Below are 26,129 nucleotides of genomic sequence, written 5' to 3'. Positions count from 1 at the left end.
TCATGTGAGAGACAACACACATCTGATGTTATGACAAAATCTCTAGAATATTAAGTTGCTATGTTTCATTCTGTGCAGGCTTATTGAGCAAATGGAGAATTATTCCTTGACTTTGGGCAATGAGTCAGTTATGGAACCTAATATAGCAATACAGTCAGTTAATCTAGAAGGCTCTGAGGGGTCTACAAAAATTCGCTACTCAGTGTTCAGAGGTAAGCTGCTTTTCTCCGATCCTTGTGATAGCAAAGACCACTCTGATGCCAATCATGATTAATGCTCTGTTTTAAAATTCTACTTTTTTCTTCATAGGATCAAGTGAGTCTCTAGTTTCTTGCTCAACATCTGTAGATACAAATGTGGACAGACTTGATCCAGATGGACGCACTCAACTTCAGATCTTGCTCAGTACCAATAAAAGTAAGTCTCGAACTTTGTTACATTAAAAAAAAATGCTCAAGTTCATGGAATTAATAGGTTAAACTCCACTGAGGGAGAAATTATGTTTCCTTAGTTTCACACTTAGTATTTTCGTTTGAGTATGTTTGTATTCTGATACAGTGATCTCAATTCTAGTATTCTAGGTCACAGAGATATTTTTACTGCTGTTGTTTTGTTTTCAAAAACTTTTTTGGAGGGTAGCAAAATTGAACTGCTCAGGCCATGCACATAAATCTGAATTGCTACAAATATCTCGCTGAACTGGTTTTGTTTTACATTAATATATTTTACAAATATTCAGTCATATAAGTTTTGCCTGTATTTACTGGAGGCATAACACTCACAGGATCAGACTCATCCTGTAGACCTACCTTTAAAACGGTTTTTTAATTGGCATGACTTTCACTCAATAGTATCAGTTTTAGGTTATCCCCTCTTAGTGCTGTTGTCCATGGTCTCGCTACCATTTTGCACATGGCCTTTCAAGAACTAGAAAGGGTTGTATTCTTCAAAATTTAATAAATAAATAAAGTGAATAAAACACACGTTTGCCTTTCTTTTCTCTCATATATATATATATATATATATATATATATATATATATATATATATATATTTCCCCAAAGTACATATTTTATTTATTTATTTATTTTTTTAATTTTTTCTTGTTGGCTGTTCAAAACATTACATAGTTCTTGATATATCATATTTCGCAATTTGATTCAAGTGGGTTATGAGCTCCCATTTTTACCCCATAAACAGATTGCAGAATCACATCAGTTACACATCCATTGATTTACATATTGCCATACTAGTGTCTGTTGTATTCTGTTGCCTTTCCTATCCTCTACTATCCCCCCTCCCCTCCCCTCCCCTCCCCTCTTCTCTCTCTGCCCCCTCTACTGACATTCGTTTGTCCCCCTTGTATTATTTTTCCCCTTCCCCTCACTTCCTCTTGTATGTACTTTTGTATAACTCTGAGGGTCTCCTTCCATTTCCATGCATTTTCCCTTCTCTCTCCCTTTCCCTCCCACCTCTCATCCCTGTTTAATGTTAATCTTCTTCTCATGCTCTTCGACCCTACTCTGTTCTTAGTTACTCTCCTTATATCAAAGAAGACATTTGGCATTTGTTTTTTAGGGATTGGCTAGCTTCACTTAGCGTAATCTGCTCTAATGCCATCCATTTCCCTGTAAATTCTATGATTTTGTCATTTTTTAATGCAGAGTAATACTCCATTGTGTATAAATGCCACATTTTTTTTATCCATTCATCCATTGAAGGGCATCTAGGTTGGTTCCACAGTCTAGCTATTGTGAATTGTGCTGCTATGAACATCGATGTAGCAGTGTCCCTGTAGCATGCTCTTTTTAGGTCTTTAGGGAATAGACCGAGAAGGGGAATAGCTGGGTCAAATGGTGGCTCCATTCCCAGCTTTCCAAGAAATCTCCATACTGCTTTCCAAATTGGCTGCACCAATTTGCAGTCCCACCAGCAATGTACAAGTGTACCCTTTTCCCCACATCCTCGCCAGCACTTGTTGTTGTTTGACTTCATAATGGCTGCCAATCTTACTGGAGTGAGATGGTATCTTAGGGTGGTTTTGATTTGCATTTCTCTGACTGCTAGAGATGGTGAGCATTTTTTCATGTACTTGTTGATTGATTGTATGTCCTCCTCTGAGAAGTGTCTGTTCAGGTCCTTGGCCCATTTGTTGATTGGGTTGTTTGTTCTCTTATTGTCTAATTTTTTGAGTTCTTTGTATACTCTGGATATTAGGGCTCTATCTGAAGTGTGAGGAGTAAAGATTTGTTCCCAGGATGTAGGCTCTCTATTTACCTCTCTTATTGTATCTTTTGCTGAGAAAAAACTTTTTAGTTTGAGTAAGTCCCATTTGTTGATTCTAGTTATTAACTTTTGTGCTATGGGTGTCCTATTGAGGAATTTGGAGCCCGACCCCACAGTATGTAGATCGTAGCCAACTTTTTCTTCTATCAGACGGCGTGTCTCGGATTTGATATCAAGCTCCTTGATCCATTTTGAATTCACTTTTGTGCATGGCGAGAGAAAGGGATTCAGTTTCATTTTGTTGCATATGGATTTCCAGTTTTCCCAGCACCATTTGTTGAAGATGCTATCCTTCCTCCATTGCATGCTTTTAGCCCCTTTATCAAATATAAGGTAGTTGTAGTTTTGTGGATTGGTTTCTGTGTCCTCTATTCTGTACCATTGGTCCACCCGCCTGTTTTGGTACCAGTACCATGCTGTTTTTGTTACTATTGCTCTGTAGTATATTTTGAAGTCTGGTATCGCTATACCGCCTGATTCACACTTCCTGCTTAACATTGTTTTAGCTATTCTGGGTCTTTTATTTTTCCATATGAATTTCATGATTGCTTTCTCTATTTCTACAAGAAATGCCGTTGGGATTTTGATTGGCATTGCATTAAACCTATAGAGAACTTTTGGTAATATCGCCATTTTGATGATGTTAGTTCTGCCTATCCATGAACAGGGTATATTTTTCCATCTTCTAAGATCTTCTTCTATTTCTCTCTTTAGGGTTCTGTAGTTTTCATTGTATAAGTCTTTCACCTGTTTTGTTAGGTTGATTCCCAAGTATTTTATTTTTTTTGAAGATATTGTGAATGGAGTGGTTGTCCTCATTTCCATTTCAGAGGATTTGTCGCTGATATACAGGAATGCCTTTGATTTATGCGTGTTGATTTTATATCCTGCCACTTTGCTGAATTCATTTATTAGCTCTAATAGTTTCTTTGTAGAGCCTTTTGGGTCTGCTAGGTATAGAATCATGTCATCTGCAAATAGTGATAATTTAAGTTCTTCTTTTCCTATTTTTATGCCTTTAATTTCTTTCGTCTGTCTAATTGCTCTGGCCAGTGTTTCAAGAACTATGTTGAACAGAAGTGGTGAGAGAGGGCATCCCTGTCTTGTTCCAGATTTTAGAGGGAATGCCTTCAATTTTTCTCCATTCAGAATGATGCTAGCCTGAGGCTTAGCATAGATTGCTTTTACAATATTGAGGTATGTTCCTGTTATCCCTAGTTTTTCTAGAGTTTTGAACATAAAGGGATGCTGTACTTTGTCGAATGCTTTTTCCGCATCTATCGAGATGATCATCTGGTTCTTATTTTTAAGTCTATTGATGTGGTGAATAACATTTATTGATTTCCGTATATTGAACCAGCCTTGCATCCCAGGGATGAATCCTACTTGATCATGGTGCACAATTTTTTTGATATGTTTTTGTATCCGAGTCGCCAGAATTTTATTGAGGATTTTTGCATCTAGGTTCATTAGAGATATTGATCTGTAGTTTTCTTTCTTCGAAGTGTCTTTGTCTGGTTTAGGTATCAGGGTGATGTTGGCCTCGTAGAATGAATTTGGAAGTTCTCCCTCTTTTTCTATTTCCCAAAGTAGCTTGAAAAGTATTGGTATTAGTTCCTCTTTAAAGGTTTTGTAAAACTCTGCTGTATACCCATCCGGTCCTGGGCTTTTCTTAGTTGGTAGTCTTTTGATGGTTTCTTCTACTTCCTCAATTGATATTGGTCTGTTTAGGTTGTCTATATCCTCCTGACTCAATCTGGGCAGATCATATGACTTAAGAAATTTATCTATGCCTTCACTATCTTCTAATTTATTGGAGTATAAGGATTCAAAATAATTTTTGATTATCTTCTGTATTTCTGAAGTGTCTGTTGTGATATTGCCTTTTTCATCCCGTATGCTAGTAATTTGAGTTCTCTCTCTTCTTCTCTTCGCTAGCATGGCTAAGGGTCTGTCGATTTTGTTTATTTTTTCAAAGAACCAACTTTTAGTTTTGTCAATTTTTTCAATTGTTTCTTTTGTTTCGATTTCATTAATTTCAGCTCTGATTTTAATTATTTCTTGCCTTCTACTTCTTTTGCTGTTGTTTTGCTCTTCTTTTTCTAGGATTTTGAGATGAAGTATGAGATCATTTATTTGTTGGTTTTTTCTTTTTTTAAGGAATGAACTCCAAGCAATGAATTTTCCTCTTAGAACTGCTTTCAATGTGTCCCATAGATTCCGATATGTTGTGTCTGTGTTTTCATTAATCTCTAAGAATTTTTTAATTTCCTCCTTGATGTCTTCTATAACCCATTGATCATTCAGTAACCTATTGTTCATTCTCCAAGTGATGTATTCTTTTTCCTTCCTTCTTTTATCGTTGATTTTCAGTTCCATTCCATTATGATCAGATAGGATGCATGGTATTATCTCTACTCCTTTATATTGTCTAAGAGTTTCCCTGTGACATAATATATGATCTATTTTTGAGAAGGATCCATGTGCTGCTGAGAAAAAAGTGTAACTGCTTGATGTTGGGTGGTATATTCTATATATGTCAATTAAGTCTAGGTTATTAATTGTGTTATTGAGTTATATAGTTTCCTTATTCAACTTTTGTTTGGAAGATCTGTCCAGTGGTGATAGAGGTGTGTTGAAGTCTCCCATGATTATTGTATGGTGGTCTATTAGACTCTTGAACTTGAGAAGAGTTTGTTTGATGAACATAGCTGGACCATTGTTTGGGGCATATATATTTATGATTGTTATGTCTTGTTGGTGTATGGTTCCCTTGAGCAGTATGTAGTGTCCCTCTTTATCCCTTTTGATTAACTTTGGCTTGAAATCTATTTTATTTGATATGAGTATGGATACTCCTGCTTGTTTCCGAAGTCCATATGAGTGATATGATTTTTCCCAACCTTTCACCTTCAGCCTATGTATGTCTTTTCCTATCAAATGCATCTCCTGTAGGCAGCATATTGTTGGGTCTTGTTTTGTGATCCATTCTACTAGCCTGTGTCTCTTGATTGGTGAGTTTAAGCCATTAACATTTAGGGTTATTATTGAGATATAGGTTGTTCTTCCAGCCATATTTGTTTATTTATGTTACTAAACATGGTTTGTTTTCCTCTTTGATTATTTTCCCCCCTTTAGTGTCCTACCTCCCACTGTTGGTTTTCATTGTTATTTTCCATTTCCTCTTCCTGTAATGTTTTGCCAAGTATGTTTTGAAGAGATTGTTTTCTAGCTGCAAATTCTTTTAACTTTTGTTTATCGTGGAAGGTTTTAATTTCATCTTCCATCCTGAAGCTTAATTTCACTGGAAACACAATTCTTGGTTGGAACCCATTTTCTTTCAGTGTTTGAAATATGTTATTCCAGGATCTTCTAGCTTTCAGAGTCTGTGTTGAAAGATCAGCTGTTATCCTGATTGGCTTACCCCTAAATGTGATCTGCTTCCTTTCTCTTGTAGCTTTTAAAATTCTCTCCTTATTCTGTATGTTAGGCATCTTCATTATAATGTGTCTAGGTGTGGGTCTCTTATGATTTTGCACATTCGGCGTCCTGTAGGCTTCTAGGATTTGGGGTTCTGTCTCATTCTTCAAGTCTGGGAAGTTTTCTCGTATTATTTCATTGAATAGATTGCTCATTCCTTTGGTTTGAAACTCTGTCCCTTCCTGTATCCCAATGACTCTTAAATTTGGTCTCTTGATGTTATCCCATATTTCTTGGATGTTCTGCTCATGGTTTCTTAACAGTCTTGCTGAGCTGTCTATGTTCTTTTCAAGTTGAAATACTTTATCTTCATTGTCTGATGTTCTGTCTTCTAAGTGTTCTACTTTGCTGGTAGTATTCTCAATTGAGTTTTTAAGTTGGCTTATTGCTTCCTGCATTTCTAGGATTTCTGTTTGTTTGTTTTTTATAACCTCTATTTCCCTGTATAGTTGATCTTTTGCTTCTTGGATTTGTTTATGTAATTCATTGTTGAAGTGATCTTTCATTGTCTGATTTTGCTGTCTGATGTCTTCCTTGATACTCCAGATCATCTGAAGCATGTATATCCTGAATTCTTTATCTGACATTCCATCTGCTGCAGCTATTACCTCTTCTAACGTTGAGTTGACTTGCATTGCTTGTGGTCCTTTCTTTCCTTGTCTCTTCATACTGTTCGCGTTCCTTTCTACTTGGTGAAACTGTTGTGCTATTGAATTTTCCCCCTATATATTTATATTGGTCTTGTATAGTTGCAAAGTCTCCCTCGCAGGCGCGGGCGGCGGCTCTGCCCCTCCTCCAATTGGGGCAATGTGCCTACCACGCCGGCAGGCCGCTGGGCCTGCTCTGCCGGTCGGTAGCAGGTCCGCTGACCTTGCAGGCGCGGGCGGCGGCTCTGTCCCTCTGCGGGCCGCTAGGCTTGTTCTGTCGGTGGTCGCAGTTCTGCCTACTTTGCAGGCGCAGGCAGTGGCACTGCCCCTCTGCAGGCCTCTGGGGCTGTACTGCCAGTGGGTCGCAGGTCCGCCTACCTTGCAGGCTCGGGGGGGGGTGGCTCTACCCTTCCTCAGGCCACTGGGCCTGTTCTGTCTCTCGGTTGCAGGTCTGGCCTGTTCTGATGGTGGTCACAGTTCCGTCTACCTTGCAGGCGCAGGGGGGAGGGGGCGGCTCTGCCTCTCAGCAGGCCGCTGCTCCTCTTCTGCCGGTGGGTCGCAGGCCCGCCTACCTTGCAGGAGTGATTGGAAGCTCTGCCCCTCCGCGGGCCACTGGGCCTTTTCTGTCGGTGGTCACAGTTCCGCCTACCTGGCAGGCGCGGGGGGTGGGGGGCGGCTCTGCCCCTCAGCAGGCCGCTGGGCCTGTTCTGTGGGTGGTCACAGTTCCCTCTACCTTGCCGGCGCAGGGGGAGGGGGCGGCTCTGCCTCTCAGCAGGCCGCTGCTCCTCTTCTGCCGGTGGGTCGCAGGCCCGCCTACCTTGCAGGAGTGATTGGAAGTTCTGTCCCGCCGCGGGCCACTGGGCCTTTTCTGTCGGTGGTCACAGTTCCACCTACCTGGCAGGCGCGGGGGGTGGGGGGCGGCTCTGCCCCTCAGCAGGCCGCTGGGCCTGCTCTGTGCGTGGTCACAGTTCCCTCTACCTTGCCGGTGCAGGGGGAGGGGGCGGCTCTGCCTCTCAGCAGGCCGCTGCTCCTCTTCTGCCGGTGGGTCGCAGGCCCGCCTACCTTGCAGGAGTGATTGGAAGCTCTGTCCCACCACGGGCCACTGGGCCTTTTCTGTCGGTGGTCACAGTTCCGCCTACCTGGCAGGCGCGGGGGGTGGGGGGCGGCTCTGCCCCTCAGCAGGCCGCTGGGCCTGCTCTGTGCGTGGTCACAGTTCCCTCTCCAAAGTACATATTTTAAAAAGAATATATTCTTAATAGAACTGAAAAGGGCAAAAATATTGTTTTGTGAATCTGGCATGCTGAATTATAATTTTGCTCCCATTTTCTTTGGCCATTATGTTTATGAGGGTGGAAGCTAAATTTATGTCTTCTGTTTTTTGTGTTTCTTATTCAAGTTTAAAATATTTCATGCGTACATAAAAGTGCAGAAAATAACGTAAGGAGCACCTATGTACCGTTCAGCAAGGTAAACAGAGTCATCCCTCAGTTTCTGTGCGGAATTGGTATCTCAGGATACCAAGATCTGGGACGCTCAAATCTCTTCTACAGAATGGTGTAGAGTATTTGCATGTACTCTACCTGTATCCTCCTGTATGCTTTAAATCATCTCCAAATTACCTAATACAATCTAAATTCTGTGTAAATAGCTGTTATACTGTGGTGTTTGACCAAAAAAAAAAAAAGTCTGATGCAATTTTAAAATAGATTTTTTTCCTAGTTTGGCAGGTTTTTCTTCAACATTTTTTTATTGGTGCATTATAATTACAACATAGTGGTGGGATTTATTATTACATATTTGTATATGCACACAATATAATAAAAATAATTTGGCCAATATCATTCCTTAGTATTTCCTCTGTAAAATTTCTATATTTTCAAATCTGTGGTTGGTTAAATCTAAGGATATAGAAGCTCAGATATGGATGGCCAACTGTATTTGTTTCAGACCTTTAAAAAAAAAAGAAAAAAAAAGAAGGGAAAAAAGAAAGAAAGAAAAAGAAAAGGTATTATCATCCTCTACCTTGCTCCTTCTTCTCTCTCCTTCCCACAAATTACATCTTTCTGAAATTGGTGCATATCATTTTCATGGTTGTCTTCAAATGTTTGCTGCATGTTTATGGATAAATAAGTGATATCTCTTACTATTGGAGATGTTTTAATATTTACATAAATGGTATTATGTTGTATGGATCTTGCTTTCTTAAAACTAAAAAAAAAAATGTGAGTTGTAGATGCCTTTATATTATTTGTTTATTTTTATGTGGTGCTAAGGATGGAACCCAGTGCCTCACACATGTTAGGCAAGCACTCTGCCACTGAACCATAGCCCCAGACCCACTTTCTTAAACTTGCTACCTTTTTTGGAACTCAATCCATGTATGTGTTAGCAAGTTTATTAACTTTGCCTATATGATGAGTGTAAAACCGATACTGTTATTTTCTTTTTGCAGCTTGAAAGTTCAATGGTATGTTTGTTATAATTAAAGCATCGTCCTGGGGTTTCATAAATTGACTTCCAGACCACTCACATATTATTGAATTCAAGCCTTTATTGAAGTACACAGGTGGCGACTGACCAGAACACAAAGCTGTTCCCCTGATCAGCCCCGAACAATTGCAAGGGCGCTCCTTATAAGCCTGAAAACCCAAAAAGGGATGTTTGGGGTCTAGCCAATGCAAGCAAGCCAAGTTACAGAAGTGGGAGAGTGCAGTCAGGTGGAGGGATGTTTAGCCAATCACAATTAGTCCAGTCACCCCAGTTACAGAAACAGAGCCCTGTTACCCTAGTTACAGAAACAATGCCCCATTAGGTAGTTCCGTGTTCTTAAAGGTTTCTGTTGCAAAAGGAAAAGAACATCTTGCCCTGGTCATGACCCTTCTACTTGGCATGGTTGTTTTACAAAATGGAGTTACAAAACAAAATGGAGTCACTTTGGCTTGACAATCACATGTTTTTTTCTGTTCCTTGATCTGAGCATATTTCCATGTGTTTGTCAAACATTCAGATTTCTTATTCTGTGACTATTAGAATGATTATTTTTCATGTGGATTCTATTTGTTTTGAAATTTGGGGTTGTTAGAAATTCTTTATGGTTTCTGAATACTAATTCTTTGAGGTGTGTGTGTGTGTGTGTGTGTGTGTCTTTTACCATCCAATATTTTAATTTATAATGTATGAATACATCAATCTATTCCTCTATGATGTGTACTCTGTGTTTTCTGTTTGTTTTGTTTTGTGGTGCTGGGAATGGAACCCAGGGCCTTGTGCATGCTAGGTAAGCACTCTACCACTGAGCTACAGCCTCAGTCTTTTGTCTTTTTCAAAGAAAATTTTTTTCCCATTCTATTGTCACTATTGCAGTTTCCTTTTTATCCTGAATATTTTTAGTGTTTATATTTATGTTTAAGTCTTCAGTGTACCTAGAATTTATTTTTGTGTTTGGTGAAAGATGGAAATCTAATTTTTTATTCCATACAAATAAGCAATATAGTTGAATAAGTTAAAAATTTAAAAGAGGCTCAGGAGGCTGAGGCAGGAGGACCACATGTTCAAAGTCAGCCTCAGCAACTTATTAAGGCCCTAAGCAATTATTGAGTGAGACCCTGTTCCAATATTTTAAAACAAAAATTTAAAAGGACTGGGGATGCGGCTCAGTGATTAAATGCCCTTGGGTTCAATCCATGGTACTGGGGGAAAAATTAAAAGAATCCCAGATTGAACTGAAAGGAACATTTCAAAAATTTTGCAGATAAGGTTGTGTGTACTCATACAACATGTTTTGAAATAGGTATCATTGTAGAACAATCAAATCCAATTAATTAACATATGTATAACCTCATATAATTGTCAACTTTGTGGTTAGAATACTTTACTTCTACTCTCTTAGCATTTGTCTAAAATATAATACACTTTTATTAACTATAATCACCATATTGTACAATAGATCTCTTGAACTTATTCTTCTTTTCTTACTGAAATTTTGTATCCTTTGACCAATATTTCCCCATCCACTCTGAACATATTTTATTCTGATTAAAAATACGAATTTCCCAAATATCTACATTTTGATTCTTTACCTCCCTAAAAAAATTAAAAGGTTAAAAAAACAAAAATTATTGAAAAAACAGCTGGAATTTACCAAAACACTATTTTGAGGAGAAATTTTCATGCAGTTATCCTACAAACTGAAAATCAAGTAGACCAAAAAAGAGAGTAATCTCAATAATTTAATATATTTCCATGTATGTTTAACTTTATTTTTAGAGAGAAAACAGATAACAAAAATTCTTTTTAAGTGTCTAGAGAGTCCTTCAAAACATGACCATTTATTAGATTACAAAGAAAAACTTGTATATTTTATAAAATAAGTTACATAACACATTGTACCTGATTACAATGCAACAAAACTAGAAATGAACTATAAAGAGTAGCACAAATTAGATCCAATTAGAACACTTAAAACATCATCATTAGAGAGGAAATTAAAATATGGATTGCAAGTTACTGGAAAATTAATGAAAATGATCTATCACAATCAATAGGAAGTGAACAAAGTAAAGAAATGAAGAAAAATAGAAGTTAGCAAATGTTTGACTTGGTCAACAAAATGAAAAATTGATTACAAGAAAAGACTAATAAAATAAACAAGCTCTGATAAAGTTGATCAAAGAAGGGAGAAGAGACAGAGAAAGAGAGAGGAGGAAAACTTGAAAAAAGAATATCTAAAATCGTGGAGATTTTTTAGAATTACAAGATAAGCATAAATGTTATTTTTTTCTAATGAATCTGAGTATCTATGAAAACAACAACTATCTCATAAATTCTTGTAGGATTGAGGAAAAGGATGAATAGGGACTCTCATTTGTTTATTTTTTAAATTCTTTTTAGTTATGTACAACACCAGGATATAACCTAACATTATCACAAAAACAAGGGACATAACCCTCTCCAATTCAGTCCCCAGTATTTACCCTCTGATTGATTTTCAACCTATTTACCTTTTACTTTTTTTTTTCTTAATTAGTTCCCTATGGACATATGCTGGGACCCACCCTGCCATATCGATGCATGCGCATATGAAAGATTCCTTTCATTGCTATTACTTTTTTCTGTTTGTTGACCATTTGTATTTCTTCCTTTGAGAAGGAAGGGTCTGTTTAGTCCTTTTCCCATTTATTGATTGGGTTACTTAGAGTTTTTGATTTTAAGTTTTTTTGAATTTCATGCCAAGTACGCCATAACATTGCATTTTTAGGGTACACTATGTCATCAAGTGTCCACGAAGAACAATTTGGTGAGAGTCAATGTGCCATGCAAAAGGAAATCCACGTGTTTCTTTCCAAGAGGAGGCTAGGACAACATGGCAGGCAGAGGAGCACACCTGGGGGCTGTGAGAGCCTTGCTGAGCTCCCACTCAAATCACATGGCTGAACAGACTGGTCTCATGGCCACCTTTGCATTGCAACAACAAATATATGAAAAAAATTTCAACATCTCTAGCAATGAGAGAAATCTACATTGACATTTCATCTCATACCAGTCATTATGGCAAATAATAATAATTAAAATTTTGGCAGAACTTGAAATTGGTGTAACCACTCTAAAAAGCATGTGGAGATTCCTCAAAAAACTAGGAATGGAACCCCCATGTGACCCAGCTACACCACTGCTTGGTATATATCCAGAAGATCTAAAATCAGTATACTACAGTATTGCAGCCACATCAGTGTTCATAGCAGTACAATTCACAATAACCAAGCTATGGAACCAATGTAGGTGCCCCAACAGATGAGTGGATAAAGAAAATGTGACATATATGCATAGTGGAGTATTATTCAGCATAAAGAAGAATGACATTATGGCATTTTTTGGTAAATGGATGAAACTAGAGACTATCATGCTGAGTGAAATAAGATAGTCCCCAAAAGTCAAAGATCAAATGTTTTCTGTGACATGTAATAATAATAATAATAATAATCCAAAATAAGGGGTAGGGAAGTATAGAAAATAAAAGAGAGAAGGAAAGGAAAAAAGGGGGAGAGGGAATTTCATCAAAATAGAAGAAAGATGAGTAGAGTAGATGTAAGGAATTGCACAGGCATTACTGAAGTGTGAGCAACTGTATAGAGATGTGAATGTCCAGGATCTAATACTAATAGACGGAGTAGGGAAACCCAGGGAAGTCTGTCTGTTCAGATTCCTCTTGGCTCCGCTGTGCAGCATTCCTCTCTTCTTGGGTCTGGAGCAGGACCCTCTCTGAAATGGGGGTCTTATGATCTATCAGATCAAATAGGTCAGAGAATTTCTTGATGGCCAGCTCTGAGATAGAAAGGTGGAGGAAAACTAGCATTTATGTGACTCATCTTGGGAAGAGAAAATTCTAGTTTCTATGACTGTCTTGGATAGGGAGTTAAGAGCCAGGAACCATGGATGACAACCAAAATGTGTATGTCATAATATCACAATAACTATTGCAATTAAATAAAGGCTCAGACGCAACTGGATCCACTATACCTGACTCACATATTAAGTAACCATGCAGTTCAGCAATGACATGGAATTCTTTTTCTTGTTTGCCCTAGAGTTTTTTTAATGTTTTTATTGTCTCTCCCACAGGTACTAAGGCATGTGGCTTTGTACTATATCAAAACAATAAGCTTTTTCAATCAAAAACCTTTACAGCTAAATCAAATTTTAGTCAAAAAATTATCTCAAGCAAAGTGAATGAAAATGATCAAGATCAGACTCTTTCTGTTGAAATGGTCTTTAGCCCAAAGGTGAGTGATCCTGGTTACAAAAATAGAAAATTCAGGCCACTCTTGATAACAAAAGCAGGCATAATTTGGTTTAAAAAAAAATCCACAGGTGCTGGGGTTGTGGCTCAGTGGTATGGTAGTGGTAGTGCGCTCACCTAGCACGTGCGAGGTCCCAGGTTTGATCCTCAGCACCACATAAAAATAAAATAAAGATATTGTGTCCACCTACAACTAAAAAATAAATATTAAAAAAAAATCTACAAAAAAATATTTTTGAAAGATTTTTCAAACTATTCATTTAATTTAAATCTTTCTTCCACCTAATCTTTTATCAAATTAGCTAAATACAAAGTTAGGTAATTTGAATTTTATATAGTTTCCCTCTGCAATCTATAATAAAAATGCTAAGTACATATGTGATTTTTGTTATAATTATCTTTTTTTTTTTTTGTACCAGGGATTGAACCAGGAGTGCTTAACACTGAACCACGTCCCCAGCCCTTTTTATTTATTTATTTTTATTTTGAGACAGGATCTCACTAAATTACTTACAGCCTTGCTAAGTTGCTGAGGCTGGCTTTAAACTTGCAATCCTCCTGCCTCCACCTCCAGAGCCACTGGGATTACAGGCCTTGCATATGCCAATGTGCCTGGCTGTTGTTAGATTTTTTTTTTTTCAATTGATCATTAAAATATCAGTAATTGTAATTGTTCTGTCAATTCACAGTACAATCAAAAAGAATACCAACTGCATGCCTATGCCTGTGTTTACTGGAATTTTTTAACAAAAGATTGGGATACCTATGGTTGTTACAAAGACAAGGGTACTGATGGATTCCTGGGCTGCCGCTGCAACCATACCACTAACTTTGCTGTGTTGATGGTAAGGATGCACCTCGTAATCTCTTAATAGATGAGAATTTTCCATGCACACAATTTTGGTAGGTGCTAATTGGAATTGACTTTGGGTTTTAGCTTATGTAGAGTCTCACCTTAGATTAAATAGAAAAATCAGGGTATGGAGTGTTAAGACTGAAAGGAGAAGTGTTGATAAAAGCAAGTCTCTGCTTCATGTAAATTATTTGGATGTAAGAGGCTAATTTATTTCATTTAAAAATTTATCAATGGTTGTATGAAAAGAAGAGATATCTGGCAACTCTGATTATTTTGTATCCACTTAACTGTTTGTGATTGACTTCTATTGACATTTTGGAGATGGCTATTTTAAAATATTAGTCGATTTATCTTTCAGACTTTCAAAAAGGATTATAAGTATCCTGAATCACTAGACATATTGTCCAACATTGGATGTGCCCTGTCCATTACTGGTCTGGCTCTCACAATTATCTTTCAGATTGTCACCAGGTAAGGGAAAAGAAGGTGCTGCTTATAAGGGAAATTGTGAATCATATACAATTAACTCTGCATAGTCTCATGTGAATGCAGTCTTTCTGAACTGGAAGGGAACTCAGTTCAACATGCTCATTTTAAGAAGAAGACATTCACACCAGGAGAGGCTAAGGGATACATGCTCAAAAAATATAACTACAAAGGTGGCAAGTGCCTTGAAAGAAAATTGCATCCCATATAATTACAACTATGTCATGTAAAATTTATGTGGTCCCACAACTCACAAATGCCACACTTCCTTAGTGTTGAGTAGAACCACGTCTATTAATTTGCATCGTAAAGGAAAAAAAGTCTCTGAACAGCAAGTTTTTGAAAATAAGATAATTTAAAAATACACTAAGTTTTCGAATGGTGAACATCTCTCCCTCCACCTTAGCTCCCTCACTCAGTGTTCAATTTTGCATGCCTTTTGTTATTTTTTTTTATAATCTGTAATCTCTTATAAGATTATTCATTTATTTATTTACTTGTTTACTGTCTGTTTTCCTCATTGGCATCGGAATGTATGACAGGGACCTCCTCTAGTTTCGTTGCTGTCATTGTTTGCTTTGCTTTGTTTCCATCTCTGTACCCCTGTGCATGTAATTGGCTGATAGTAGAGCTGTATCTGAAGAATGGATCTATTGGGCATTCCTATCTAGGTATCCTCGCAAACTGAAAATGTCTCAAGATTAATTCATCTTTCCTTTGGAATCCCTTCTCTCCATTCAATTCACTCCCAAGTGTTTTCTTAGATGTGTAGAGTCAGATTTTTTTTTAAAGTTATTGCTGTTTTGACTTTTTCATGTTGTTTTCTTTAAAAAAAATTTTAAAACCTACAGAAAAGTTGAAAGAAAATGTTGACCACCCATATAGATGTCACCTAGATTCACTAATTCTTAATATTTTGCATTATCTTTTAAAATTTTTTTTTCCTGAATTTCCAAAGTAAGTAAGTTGTATACATCATGGCTGTCATCTCTGAATTCTTCAAGCACATATTTCCTAAGAAATGCCTTGTTTAAAGTAGTGGCTGCCAGATATCTATATTGTCAAGGCTCATTTTCTCCTGTATGTCAATGATCAGTAATCCACGAGGAACTGCCTTAAGAATGTGCAGTGTTCTTTTTCCCAATAATCTTTAACTCCATTGTTTATCCTTAACAAAACAAATGATTGCATTAGTGATTGAAAATCTATGATTTTTCTAGTCTGTCATTCTTTCTATGTTGATTTGCTAAACTCTTTTGTAAAGATGTGCATGCTCCCCAGGGCAGCCAGCTGGGAGAACTTCTTATGCTGTGTTGAAACGTCTCGGTCAGTCTTTAGTATAAACTTCCTTATTTCAATCACAGAAAGATGATATGTCTCATCTTTCACTCTCTTGGCTTCACACTGGAACCAGCCATTTCTCCAGAATATAGAATTGCTTTTAATTCTTATCCTTCTCCTTTCATATTAAATGAGTGTCTTGCCATTCATTTAAAATTTTTTTTTATTAACAGCTTACTATGCATCAATCACTTTGCCAAAGCTGAGTATAAAACTAGGAACAAGACAGATAAGCTCTCATTGCTCATGAAGCTTAGATTCTTGAGGGGCAGATTGCAAACATGCACAATAATAAATATAAAGTTACAAATTGTAGCAAGTGCCTGGAAGGACAATGCTATGGAATTATGAATTTGTCACTGGTTTCTTTGCCTGAATATCATTACTTACATTTACCATCAGAATTTTTCTTCCTTTAACATTTCCTTGCACAATTCTTGCACAATGCCACTAAAATTCATCAGAAAACAAAAACAAAAATAATGACAAAATTTTATTGATGTTTAAAACTCTTGAATCAAATCATTTTTTTCTGCTCATGGACATGTCATCATTTAATAATTTACATAAAATATGCTAATATTCTATAAGAAGGCCAGACTATTTGAAAATTTCCTGTTTTCCTGTGGATTATACTTTACTTTCAAAATTAGATAGAATTTAGGAACTAAGCTTGCTTTTGTAGAAAATGATTTTTGTGTGCAGTTTTAATTTTTAAACATTTCAAAAGACTTGTTTTGACTTTTCAAAAGATGTTTTGACTCATTGAGGAAATCTCAACTAAAATGTCAAGAGAATGGATTGGGTTATGTTTGGATATAAACCTTTCATTCAGTGTAAAAATCCAAATCTGAGAGGTTATAGTGGAACTTCATAAATTCATACAGGATATATAATAGACAAACAGACATGTTCACCAAATTCTGAGACATTGAGAATAGAGAGGTACTTGTAGATGTTATAAATTTAAGGATAGTAGTAAATCTAGGGAAACAGCTATATGAAGAGAACTGGTAGTCTGGTGTCGGAGACCAGCTCCAACAGGGGGTCTCAGGAGACGAACAGATGGTGAAGAGTCAGCGAAAGCGGGGTGGAGAAACAACACAGACACCAAAGTGAAGGTGCTGATCCCAATCTTTACTTGTGAAGTTAATCATATATACTTTTTATTTTGGCAGGCTCACAGTACTTTGTGGTTACAAAACAGGAATCATTATTCAAAGAAACAAAATATTACGTAGCTACAATTAGAATAGAAGAATGTCTCTTGGCTTAGGCATAAGCAAGCATTTGTACTTTCGGTTCGCGTTTTGCTTTGAGCTGTTTCTGCTTAGTTAACTTTTAATAATAGTTAGAAATGTCCCAAACTATTGGCCTATACCTTGACTATTCTTTCTTGACTTACTGACTGGAACTGGTGCTATGGTTACGGCAAGAGGTTGACTTGTTATTAATTTTAATCAAACAAGAGTAAGAGCTCAAACCATTGTGCACAGGAACAAGAACAAGTTGCCCAGTACTAAGCACTAATCTGTCTTAATTTTTCTTCTCTAGATTTTAATTTAATTTCTCAAAAACTTCCTTGACAGGAATACAGGGAGTTTTTCATTAGACATTAACAATTTACACTCCACAGCTGAATCATTGCATTTAGAGCAAACAGATCCATTCTTTAGAAGTAGTTGCATTAATTGGGAAAGTCATGTTTTTTCCTTCATACTTAATGGTCATATGGGAAATCGCAACTATACTTATTAAAGGAATACAAAAACAAACCAGCCCATTCCCAGAAACATACTGCGCTCCTCCAGAGGATGGACGCCTTGCGCCAGCCATCCACCTCAGTAGGGCCTTGCCATTGCCTGAGTCAAGGGAGGGGCGCAGCAGTCTGGAAAATTCAGAAGGCTTTCAGATAGTAGTGAGCAGAGATTTTTTATCATTTTCACTAGTATAGAACTGTATCCCACAGTCTACTAGCATACACAGAGTTGTATACATATTTCTTTATTAAACAATAAGGAAAATAATAAATGCATAGTAAAGACAATATCATACATTGCTTTTGAAATCAACTTTTTTAAGGGAAATCTTGCTTTCTCTGCCAATCTGAAGATGCACATGTGGGCCAGCACAGAACACTTACATGTCCCACACCACACGTACCCCTATCCCCAACATAGCACACCACACAGCACATCTCTCTCTCACACACACACTGCCTTCTAAGTTACTGGTAAACAAGGACATCCTGCAAACAAAACCAGAAAAAAAACTTTTCTTTTAGAGCAAAGGCATCAGGTAAATATAAGGCGGGAATAAAAGGAGTTTTGAAGAGCATTTAGTTCTGTTCCCAGAAATTATATCTTTAATGAAGGAACAGTTCTTGGGCATATTTTATAGTAAAAGGACTGTTCAGAACATCTTGACCATTTGACAATAAGCAAAAATTTCTCAAAGTATAGTCCTTGGAACATTAGTCCTTCAGAGACACTTATGGAAAGAGGGTTCTGAGAAGTCTTGCAGAAAAGACACATGGAATTTTGTTATGTATAAGCCATTCAAAGAGCTAGTGATCATCAGGCTACTCAAATCTAAAGAATAGCATATACAGCAATAGGCCATGAAACAAATTTAAAATATTTTTGCCTGATTTAAAATATTTATGGAAGCCTCGTTCTTTAAATGAAACATAAGCTAAATATTACATAATCTTGTTTTAAACAAATCACATGTTTATAGTTACTTAAAATTATATTTGGCTTTATTTTAAAATGTGTGAGTTTTAAAAATAAGCTACCATTAAAAACTCAAGAGACTTGTCTGAATGCAAATAAACATGTGTTTATGTATTAATGTGTAATTCTATATTGTGAAACAGAAAACTCCATTTAGAATCTTTTCTATATAGCCTTTATGTATGCTTGCAAATCCCTAAACCTAAGTGGCTTAGAATAATAATTTATTCTCACTAATGATTCTGTGGCTTGCCTAGTTGCCTGGATGATTCTTCTGCTAGTCTTGCTGGGTCTTCCAGGAGACTGATGTCAGATGGTGGCTGGGGCCAATTCATCTGGAAGCTCACCCTGGATTCTGGGTCAGCTGAATCTTTCTCCCTTTCCATGTACTCAGAGCAGCTCCATGTAGTTTCTTCAGTATGGCCGCTGAGCCTTTTCTGTGGTGTCTCAGAATGCCAAGGAGAACAATAGGAAAATTTCTCAGGATGCTGGGTTATGACTTGTGTATTTTATGATGGCTTTGATATAAGATGAATGTATTAAAATTTTTGAATCTACCTAAAAGTGCTTCTGGTTTGTTTGTTACCTGGAATTGAACCCATGGGCGCTTAACCACTAAGCCACATTTCCTGTCCTTTTAATTTTTTTTTTTTTTTATTTTGTGACAGGGTCTTGCTAAGTTGCTTAGAGCTTCACTAAGTTGCTGAGGCTGACCTTGAACTTACTATCCTCCTGCCTCAACCTCCCAAGTCACTGGGATTACAGGCATACGCCAACACACCTAGCTTTTTTTCTTCTAGTTTTTTTCTTTGTTTTGAATATTTTTTAGTTGTCAATGGATCTTTATTTTATTTATTTATATGTGGTGCTGAGAATTGAACCCAGTGCCTCACACATGGTAAGCAAGTTCTCTACCACAGAGCCAAAGTTAAAACTTTGTTATGGGCCATGAAATTATTGTGGACCCAAAGCATTATGGTGCCTAATGGATAAGCCCATCCCAGCTGCCAGGCTTTCTGTTGTATTCTTGATTCTTGGATGTATTAGTTACATCAAGATAGAGGGCAGGTCTGGGAGAAATTACACAGGGCATTTAACACTGGAATTAGGGTTCACTGGGAGCCAGTTTTGGAGATTAAGTATTGCTTTTGTTATAGTTTAGACCTAAAATGTCCTGGAAAAGTTTATATATTGAAGGCTTGGTTCCTAGCTGTTGGTGCTATTGGGAGGTAGTAGAAGCTTTAGGAAGTGAAGCCTAGGGCTGGGATTGTGGCTCTGTGGTAAAGCGCTCACCTAGCACATGTGAGATGCTGGGTTCAATCCTCAACCCATAAAAATAAATAAATAAATAAATAAATAAATAAAAAGTATTTAGTCTACCTAAGAATGAAATATATATATATATATTTTAAAGAAAGTGAGGCCTAATTGAAGTAAGTAGGTCACTGGGAGCATGACCTGAAAGGGAATACTGGGACTCCAGACTCTTCCTCTCTCTTTACTTCATTATGCTCTCCCTACTATGAGGTTCTGCCTCACGACAGGCTTAAAAGCAGTAGAACCACTGGGCGCAGTGGCGCAGGCCTGCAATCCCAGTGGCTGGGGAAGCTAAGGAAGGAGGATCACGAGTTCAAAGCTAGCCTCAGCAATGTTGAGGCGCTAAGCAACTCAGTAAGACCCTGCCTCTAAATAAAACACAAAATAGGGCTGGGGATGTAGCTTAGGGGTTGAGTGCCCCTGAGTTCAACTGTGGTACACACCCTGCCCCCACAAAAAAAGCAGTAGAGCCCTCTGGCCATGGACTGAAACCTCTGAAACCAAGAGCCAAAATAAATGTCTTTCTTCCTTTTAAGTGATTCATATAAGGTATTTTGTCACAGTGACAGAAAACAGACTGACAATTTTTTTTTTTTTTTTTTTTTTAATTTTTTATTGTGGGTTGTTCAAAACATTACAAATTTCTTGACATATCATATTCCACACTTTGATTCAAGTGGGTTATGAACTCCCACCTTCACCCCATACACAGATTGCAGAATCACATCAGTTACACATCCATTGATTTACAAATTGCCATACTAGTGTCTGTTGTGCTCCACTGCCTTTCCCATCCTCCACCCTCCCCCCTCCCCACCTCTCCCCTCCCCTCCCCTCCTCTCTCTCTACCTCCTCCACTGTATAACCCTGAGGGTCTCCTTCCATTACCATGCAATTTCCCTTCTCTCTCCCTTTCCCTCCCACCTCTCATCCCTGTTAAATGTTAATCTTCTTCTCCTGTTCTTCGTCCCTACACTGTTCTTAGTTACTCTCCTTATATCAAAGAAGACATTTGGCATTTGTTTTTTAGGGATTGGCTAGCTTCACTTAGCATAATCTGCTCTAATGCCATCCATTTCCCTGTAAATTCTATGATTTTGTCATTTTTTAATGCAGAGTAATACTCCATTGTGTATAAATGCCACATTTTTTTTATCCATTCGTCTATTGAAGGGCATCTAGGTTGGTTCCACAGTCTTGCTATTGTGAACTGTGCTGCTATGAACATCGATGTAGCAGTGTCCCTGTAGCATGCTCTTTTTAGGTCTTTAGGGAATAGACCAAGAAGGGGAATAGCTGGGTCAAATGGTGGCTCCATTCCCAGCTTTCCAAGAAATCTCCATACTGCTTTCCAAATTGGCTGCACCAATCTGCAGTCCCACCAGCAATGTACAAGTGTACCCTTTTCCCCACATCCTCGCCAGCACTTGTTGTTGTTTGACTTCCTAATGGCTGACAATCTTACTGGAGTGAGATGGTATCTTAGGGTGGTTTTGATTTGCATTTCTCTGACAGCTAGAGATGTTGAGCATTTTTTCATGTACTTGTTGATTGACTGTATGTCCTCCTCTGAGAAGTGTCTGTTCAGGTCCTTGGCCCATTTGTTGATTGGGTTGTTTGTTTTCTTATTGTCTAATTTTTTGAGTTCTTTGTATACTCTGGATATTAGGGCTCTATCTGAAGTGTGAGGAGTAAAGATTTGTTCCCAGGGTGTAGGCTCCCTATTTACCTCTCTTATTGTTTCTTTTGCTGAGAAAAAACTTTTTAGTTTGAGTAAGTCCCATTTGTTGATTCTAGTTATTAACTTTTGTGCTATGGGTGTCCTATTGAGGAATTTGGAGCCCGACCCCACCGACTGTAGATCGTAGCCAACTTTTTCTTCTATCAGACGGCGCGTCTCTGATTTGATATCAAGCTCCTTGATCCATTTTGAATTCACTTTTGTGCATGGCGAGAGAAAGGGATTCAGTTTCATTTTGTTGCATATGGATTTCCAGTTTTCCCAGCACCATTTGTTGAAGATGCTATCCTTCCTCCATTGCATGCTTTTAGCCCCTTTATCAAATATAAGATAGTTGTAGTTTTGTGGATTGGTTTCTGTGTCCTCTATTCTGTACCATTGGTCCACCCGCCTGTTTTGGTACCAGTACCATGCTGTTTTTGTTACTATTGCTCTGTAGTATAGTTTGAAGTCTGGTATCGCTATACCGCCTGATTCACACTTCCTGCTTAGCATTGTTTTTGCTATTCTGGGTCTTTTATTTTTCCATATGAATTTCATGATTGCTTTCTCTATTTCTACAAGAAATGCCGATGGGATTTTGATTGGCATTGCATTAAACCTATAGAGAACTTTTGGTAATATCGCCATTTTGATGATGTTAGTTCTGCCTATCCATGAACAGGGTATATTTTTCCATCTTCTAAGATCTTCTTCTATTTCTCTCTTTAGGGTTCTGTAGTTTTCATTGTATAAGTCTTTCACCTCTTTTGTTAGGTTGATTCCCAAGTATTTTATTTTTTTTGAAGATATTTTGAATGGAGTGGTTGTCCTCATTTCCAATTCAGAGGATTTGTCGCTGATATACAGGAATGCCTTTGATTTATGTGTGTTGATTTTATATCCTGCCACTTTGCTGAATTCATTTATTAGCTCTAATAGTTTCTTTGTAGAGCCTTTTGGGTCTGCTAGGTATAGAATCATATCATCTGCAAATAGTGATAATTTAAGTTCTTCTTTTCCTATTTTTATGCCTTTAATTTCTTTCGTCTGTCTAATTGCTCTGGCCAGTGTTTCGAGAACTATGTTGAACAGAAGTGGAGAGAGAGGGCATCCCTGTCTAGTTCCAGATTTTAGAGGGAATGCCTTCAGTTTTTCTCCATTCAGAATGATGCTAGCCTGAGGCTTAGCATAGATTGCTTTTACAATATTGAGGTATGTTCCTGTTATCCCTAGTTTTTCTAGAGTTTTGAACATAAAGGGATGCTGTACTTTGTCAAATGCTTTTTCCGCATCTATCGAGATGATCATATGGTTCTTATTTTTAAGTCTATTGATGTGGTGAATAACATTTATTGATTTCCGTATATTGAACCAGCCTTGCATCCCAGGGATGAATCCTACTTGATCATGGTGTACAATTTTTTTGATATGTTTTTGTATCCGATTCGCCAGAATTTTATTGAGGATTTTTGCATCTAGGTTCATTAGAGATATTGGTCTGTAGTTTTCTTTCTTTGAAGTGTCTTTGTCTGGTTTAGGTATCAGGGTGATGTTGGCCTCATAGAATGAATTTGGAAGTTCTCCCTCCTTTTCTATTTCCTGAAGTAGCTTGAAAAGTATTGGTATTAGTTCTTCTTTAAAGGTTTTGTAAAATTCTGCTGTATACCCATCTGGACCTGGGCTTTTCTTAGTTGGTAGTCTTTTTATGGTTTCTTCTATTTCCTCAACTGATATTGGTCTGTTTAGGTTTTCTATATCCTCCTGACTCAATCTGGGCAGATCATATGACTTAAGAAATTTATCTATGCCTTCACTATCTTCTAATTTATTGGAGTATAAGGATTCAAAATAGTTTTTGATTATCTTCTGTATTTCTGAAGTGTCTGTTGTGATATTGCCTTTTTCATCCCGTATGCTAGTAATTTGAGTTCTCTCTCTTCTTCTCTTCGCTAGCATCGCTAAGGGTCTGTCGATTTTGTTTATTTTTTCAAAGAACCAACTTTTAGTTTTGTCAATTTTTTCAATTGTTTCTTTTGTTTCGATTTCATTAATTTCAGCTCTGATTTTAATTATTTCTTGCCTTCTACTTCTTTTGCTGTTGTTTTGCTCTTCATTTTCCAGGATTTTGAGATGAAGTATGAGATCATTTATTTGTTGGTTTTTTCTTTTTTTAAGGAATGAACTCCAAGCAATGAATTTTCCTCTTAGAACTGCTTTCAATGTGTCCCATAGATTCCGATATGTTGTGTCTGTGTTTTCATTTATCTCTAAGAATTTTTTGATTTCCTTCTTGATGTCTTCTATAACCCATTGATCGTTCAGTAACCTATTGTTCATTCTCCAAGTGATGTATGCTTTTTCCTTCCTTCTTTTATCGTTGATTTTCAGTTTCATTCCATTATGATCAGATAAGATGCATGGTATTATCTCTACTCCTTTATATTGTCTAAGAGTTGCCCTGTGACATAATATATGATCTATTTTTGAGAAGGATCCATGTGCTGCTGAGAAAAAAGTGTAACTGCTTGATGTTGGGTGGTATATTCTATATATGTCAATTAGGTCTAGGTTATTAATAGTGTTATTGAGTTCTATAGTTTCCTTATTCAACTTTTGTTTGGAAGATCTGTCCAGTGGCGAGAGAGGTGTGTTGAAGTCTCCCATGATTATGGTATGGTGGTCTATTAGACTCTTGAACTTGAGAAGAGTTTGTTTGACGAATATAGCTGCACCATTGTTTGGGGCATAAATATTTATGATTGTTATGTCTTGTTGGTGTATGGTTCCCTTAAGCAGTATGTAGTGTCCCTCTTTATCTCTTTTGATTAACTTTGGCTTGAAATCTATTTTATTTGATATGAGTATGGACACTCCTGCTTGTTTCCGAAGTCCATATGAGTGATATGATTTTTCCCAACCTTTCACCTTCAGCCTATGTACGTCCTTTCCTATCAAATGCGTCTCCTGTAGGCAGCATATTGTTGGGTCTTGTTTTGTGATCCATTCTACTAGCCTGTGTCTCTTAATTGGTGAGTTTAAGCCATTAACATTTAGGGTTATTATTGAGATATGGGTTGTTCTTCCAGCCATATTTGTTTATTTCTGTTACTAAACATGGTTTGTTTTCCTCTTTGATTACCCCCCCCCCTTTACTGTCCTACCTCCCACTGTTGGTTTTCATTGTTATTTTCCATTTCCTCTTCCTGTAATGCTTTGGCGAGGATGTTTTGAAGAGATGGTTTTCTAGCTGCGAATTCTTTAAACTTTTGTTTATCGTGGAAGGTTTTAATTTCATCCTCCATCCTGAAGCTTAATTTCGCTGGATACACAATTCTTGGTTGGAACCCATTTTCTTTCAGTGTTTGAAATATGTTATTCCAGGATCTTCTAGCTTTCAGAGTCTGTGTTGACAGATCAGCTGTAATCCTGATTGGCTTACCCCTAAATGTAATCTGCTTCCTTTCTCTTGTAGCTTTTAAAATTCTCTCCTTATTCTGTATGTTGGGCATCTTCATTATAATGTGTCTAGGTGTGGATCTCTTATGATTTTGCACATTCGGCGTCCTGTAGGCTTCTAGGATTTGGGATTCTGTCTCATTCTTCAAGTCTGGGAAGTTTTCTTGTATTATTTCATTGAATAGACTTCTCATTCCTTTGGTTTGGAGCTCTGTACCTTCCTGTATCCCAATGACTCTTAAATTTGGTCTCTTAATGTTATCCCATATTTCTTGGATGTTCTGCTCATGGTTTCTTAACAGTCTTGCTGAGCTGTCTATGTTCTTTTCCAGTTGAAATACTTTGTCTTCATTGTCTGATGTTCTATCTTCTAAGTGTTCTACTCTGCTGGTAGTATTCTCCATTGAGTTTTTAAGTTGGTTTATTGCTTCCTGCATTTCTAGGATTTCTGTTTGTTTGTTTTTTATAACCTCTATCTCCCTGTATAGTTGATCCTTTGCTTCCTGGATTTGTTTGCGTAATTCGTTGTCGAAGTGATCTTTCATTGTCTGATTTTGCTGTTTAATGTCTTCCTTGATACTCCAGATCATCTGAAGCATGTATATCCTGAATTCTTTATCTGACATTCCATCTGCTGCAGCTGTTACCTCTTCTAAAGTTGCGTTGACCTGCATTGCTTGTGGTCCTTTCTTTCCTTGTCTTTTCATACTGCTTGCGTATCTTTCCTGCAGGTGCGGGTGGCGGCTCTGCTCTCTTCTTATTCCAATTGGGGTGTCGTGGCTACCACGCCGGCAGGTCACTGGGCCTGTTCTGGGAGCTGGCGGCGGCTCTGTTCTGCCCCTACTCCAATTGGGGTGACAAGTGTACCACGCCGGCAGGCCACTGGGCCTGATCCGCCGGTCGGTCGCAGATCTGCCCACCTTTCGGGCACGGGTGGAGGCTCTGCTCTGCCCCTACTCCAATTGGGGTGTCGTGACTACCCCGCCTGCAGGACACTGGGCCTGTT

The 26,129-nt window shown here is 37.7% G+C and overlaps 1 protein-coding gene across 1 annotated transcript in view; it reads left to right on the top strand.

The window, feature by feature from the left end:
• Window positions 1–26,129, top strand: part of Adgrg7 (adhesion G protein-coupled receptor G7) — a 67,612-nt gene that overhangs the window by 23,715 nt on the left and 17,768 nt on the right. Inside the window, exons 7-11 of the mRNA XM_071614915.1 lie at window positions 79–212; window positions 310–417; window positions 13,032–13,192; window positions 13,899–14,054; window positions 14,424–14,536. Of these exons, the coding sequence (XP_071471016.1) occupies window positions 79–212; window positions 310–417; window positions 13,032–13,192; window positions 13,899–14,054; window positions 14,424–14,536 (672 nt within the window). The remainder of the gene's footprint in view (window positions 1–78; window positions 213–309; window positions 418–13,031; window positions 13,193–13,898; window positions 14,055–14,423; window positions 14,537–26,129) is intronic.

Source organism: Marmota flaviventris, chromosome 8 (assembly GCF_047511675.1).
Source record: "Marmota flaviventris isolate mMarFla1 chromosome 8, mMarFla1.hap1, whole genome shotgun sequence".
Taxonomy (NCBI): domain Eukaryota; kingdom Metazoa; phylum Chordata; class Mammalia; order Rodentia; family Sciuridae; genus Marmota; species Marmota flaviventris.
The sequence above is the reverse complement of the archived record's forward strand: the minus strand, read 5'-3'. Positions and strand labels throughout refer to the sequence as shown.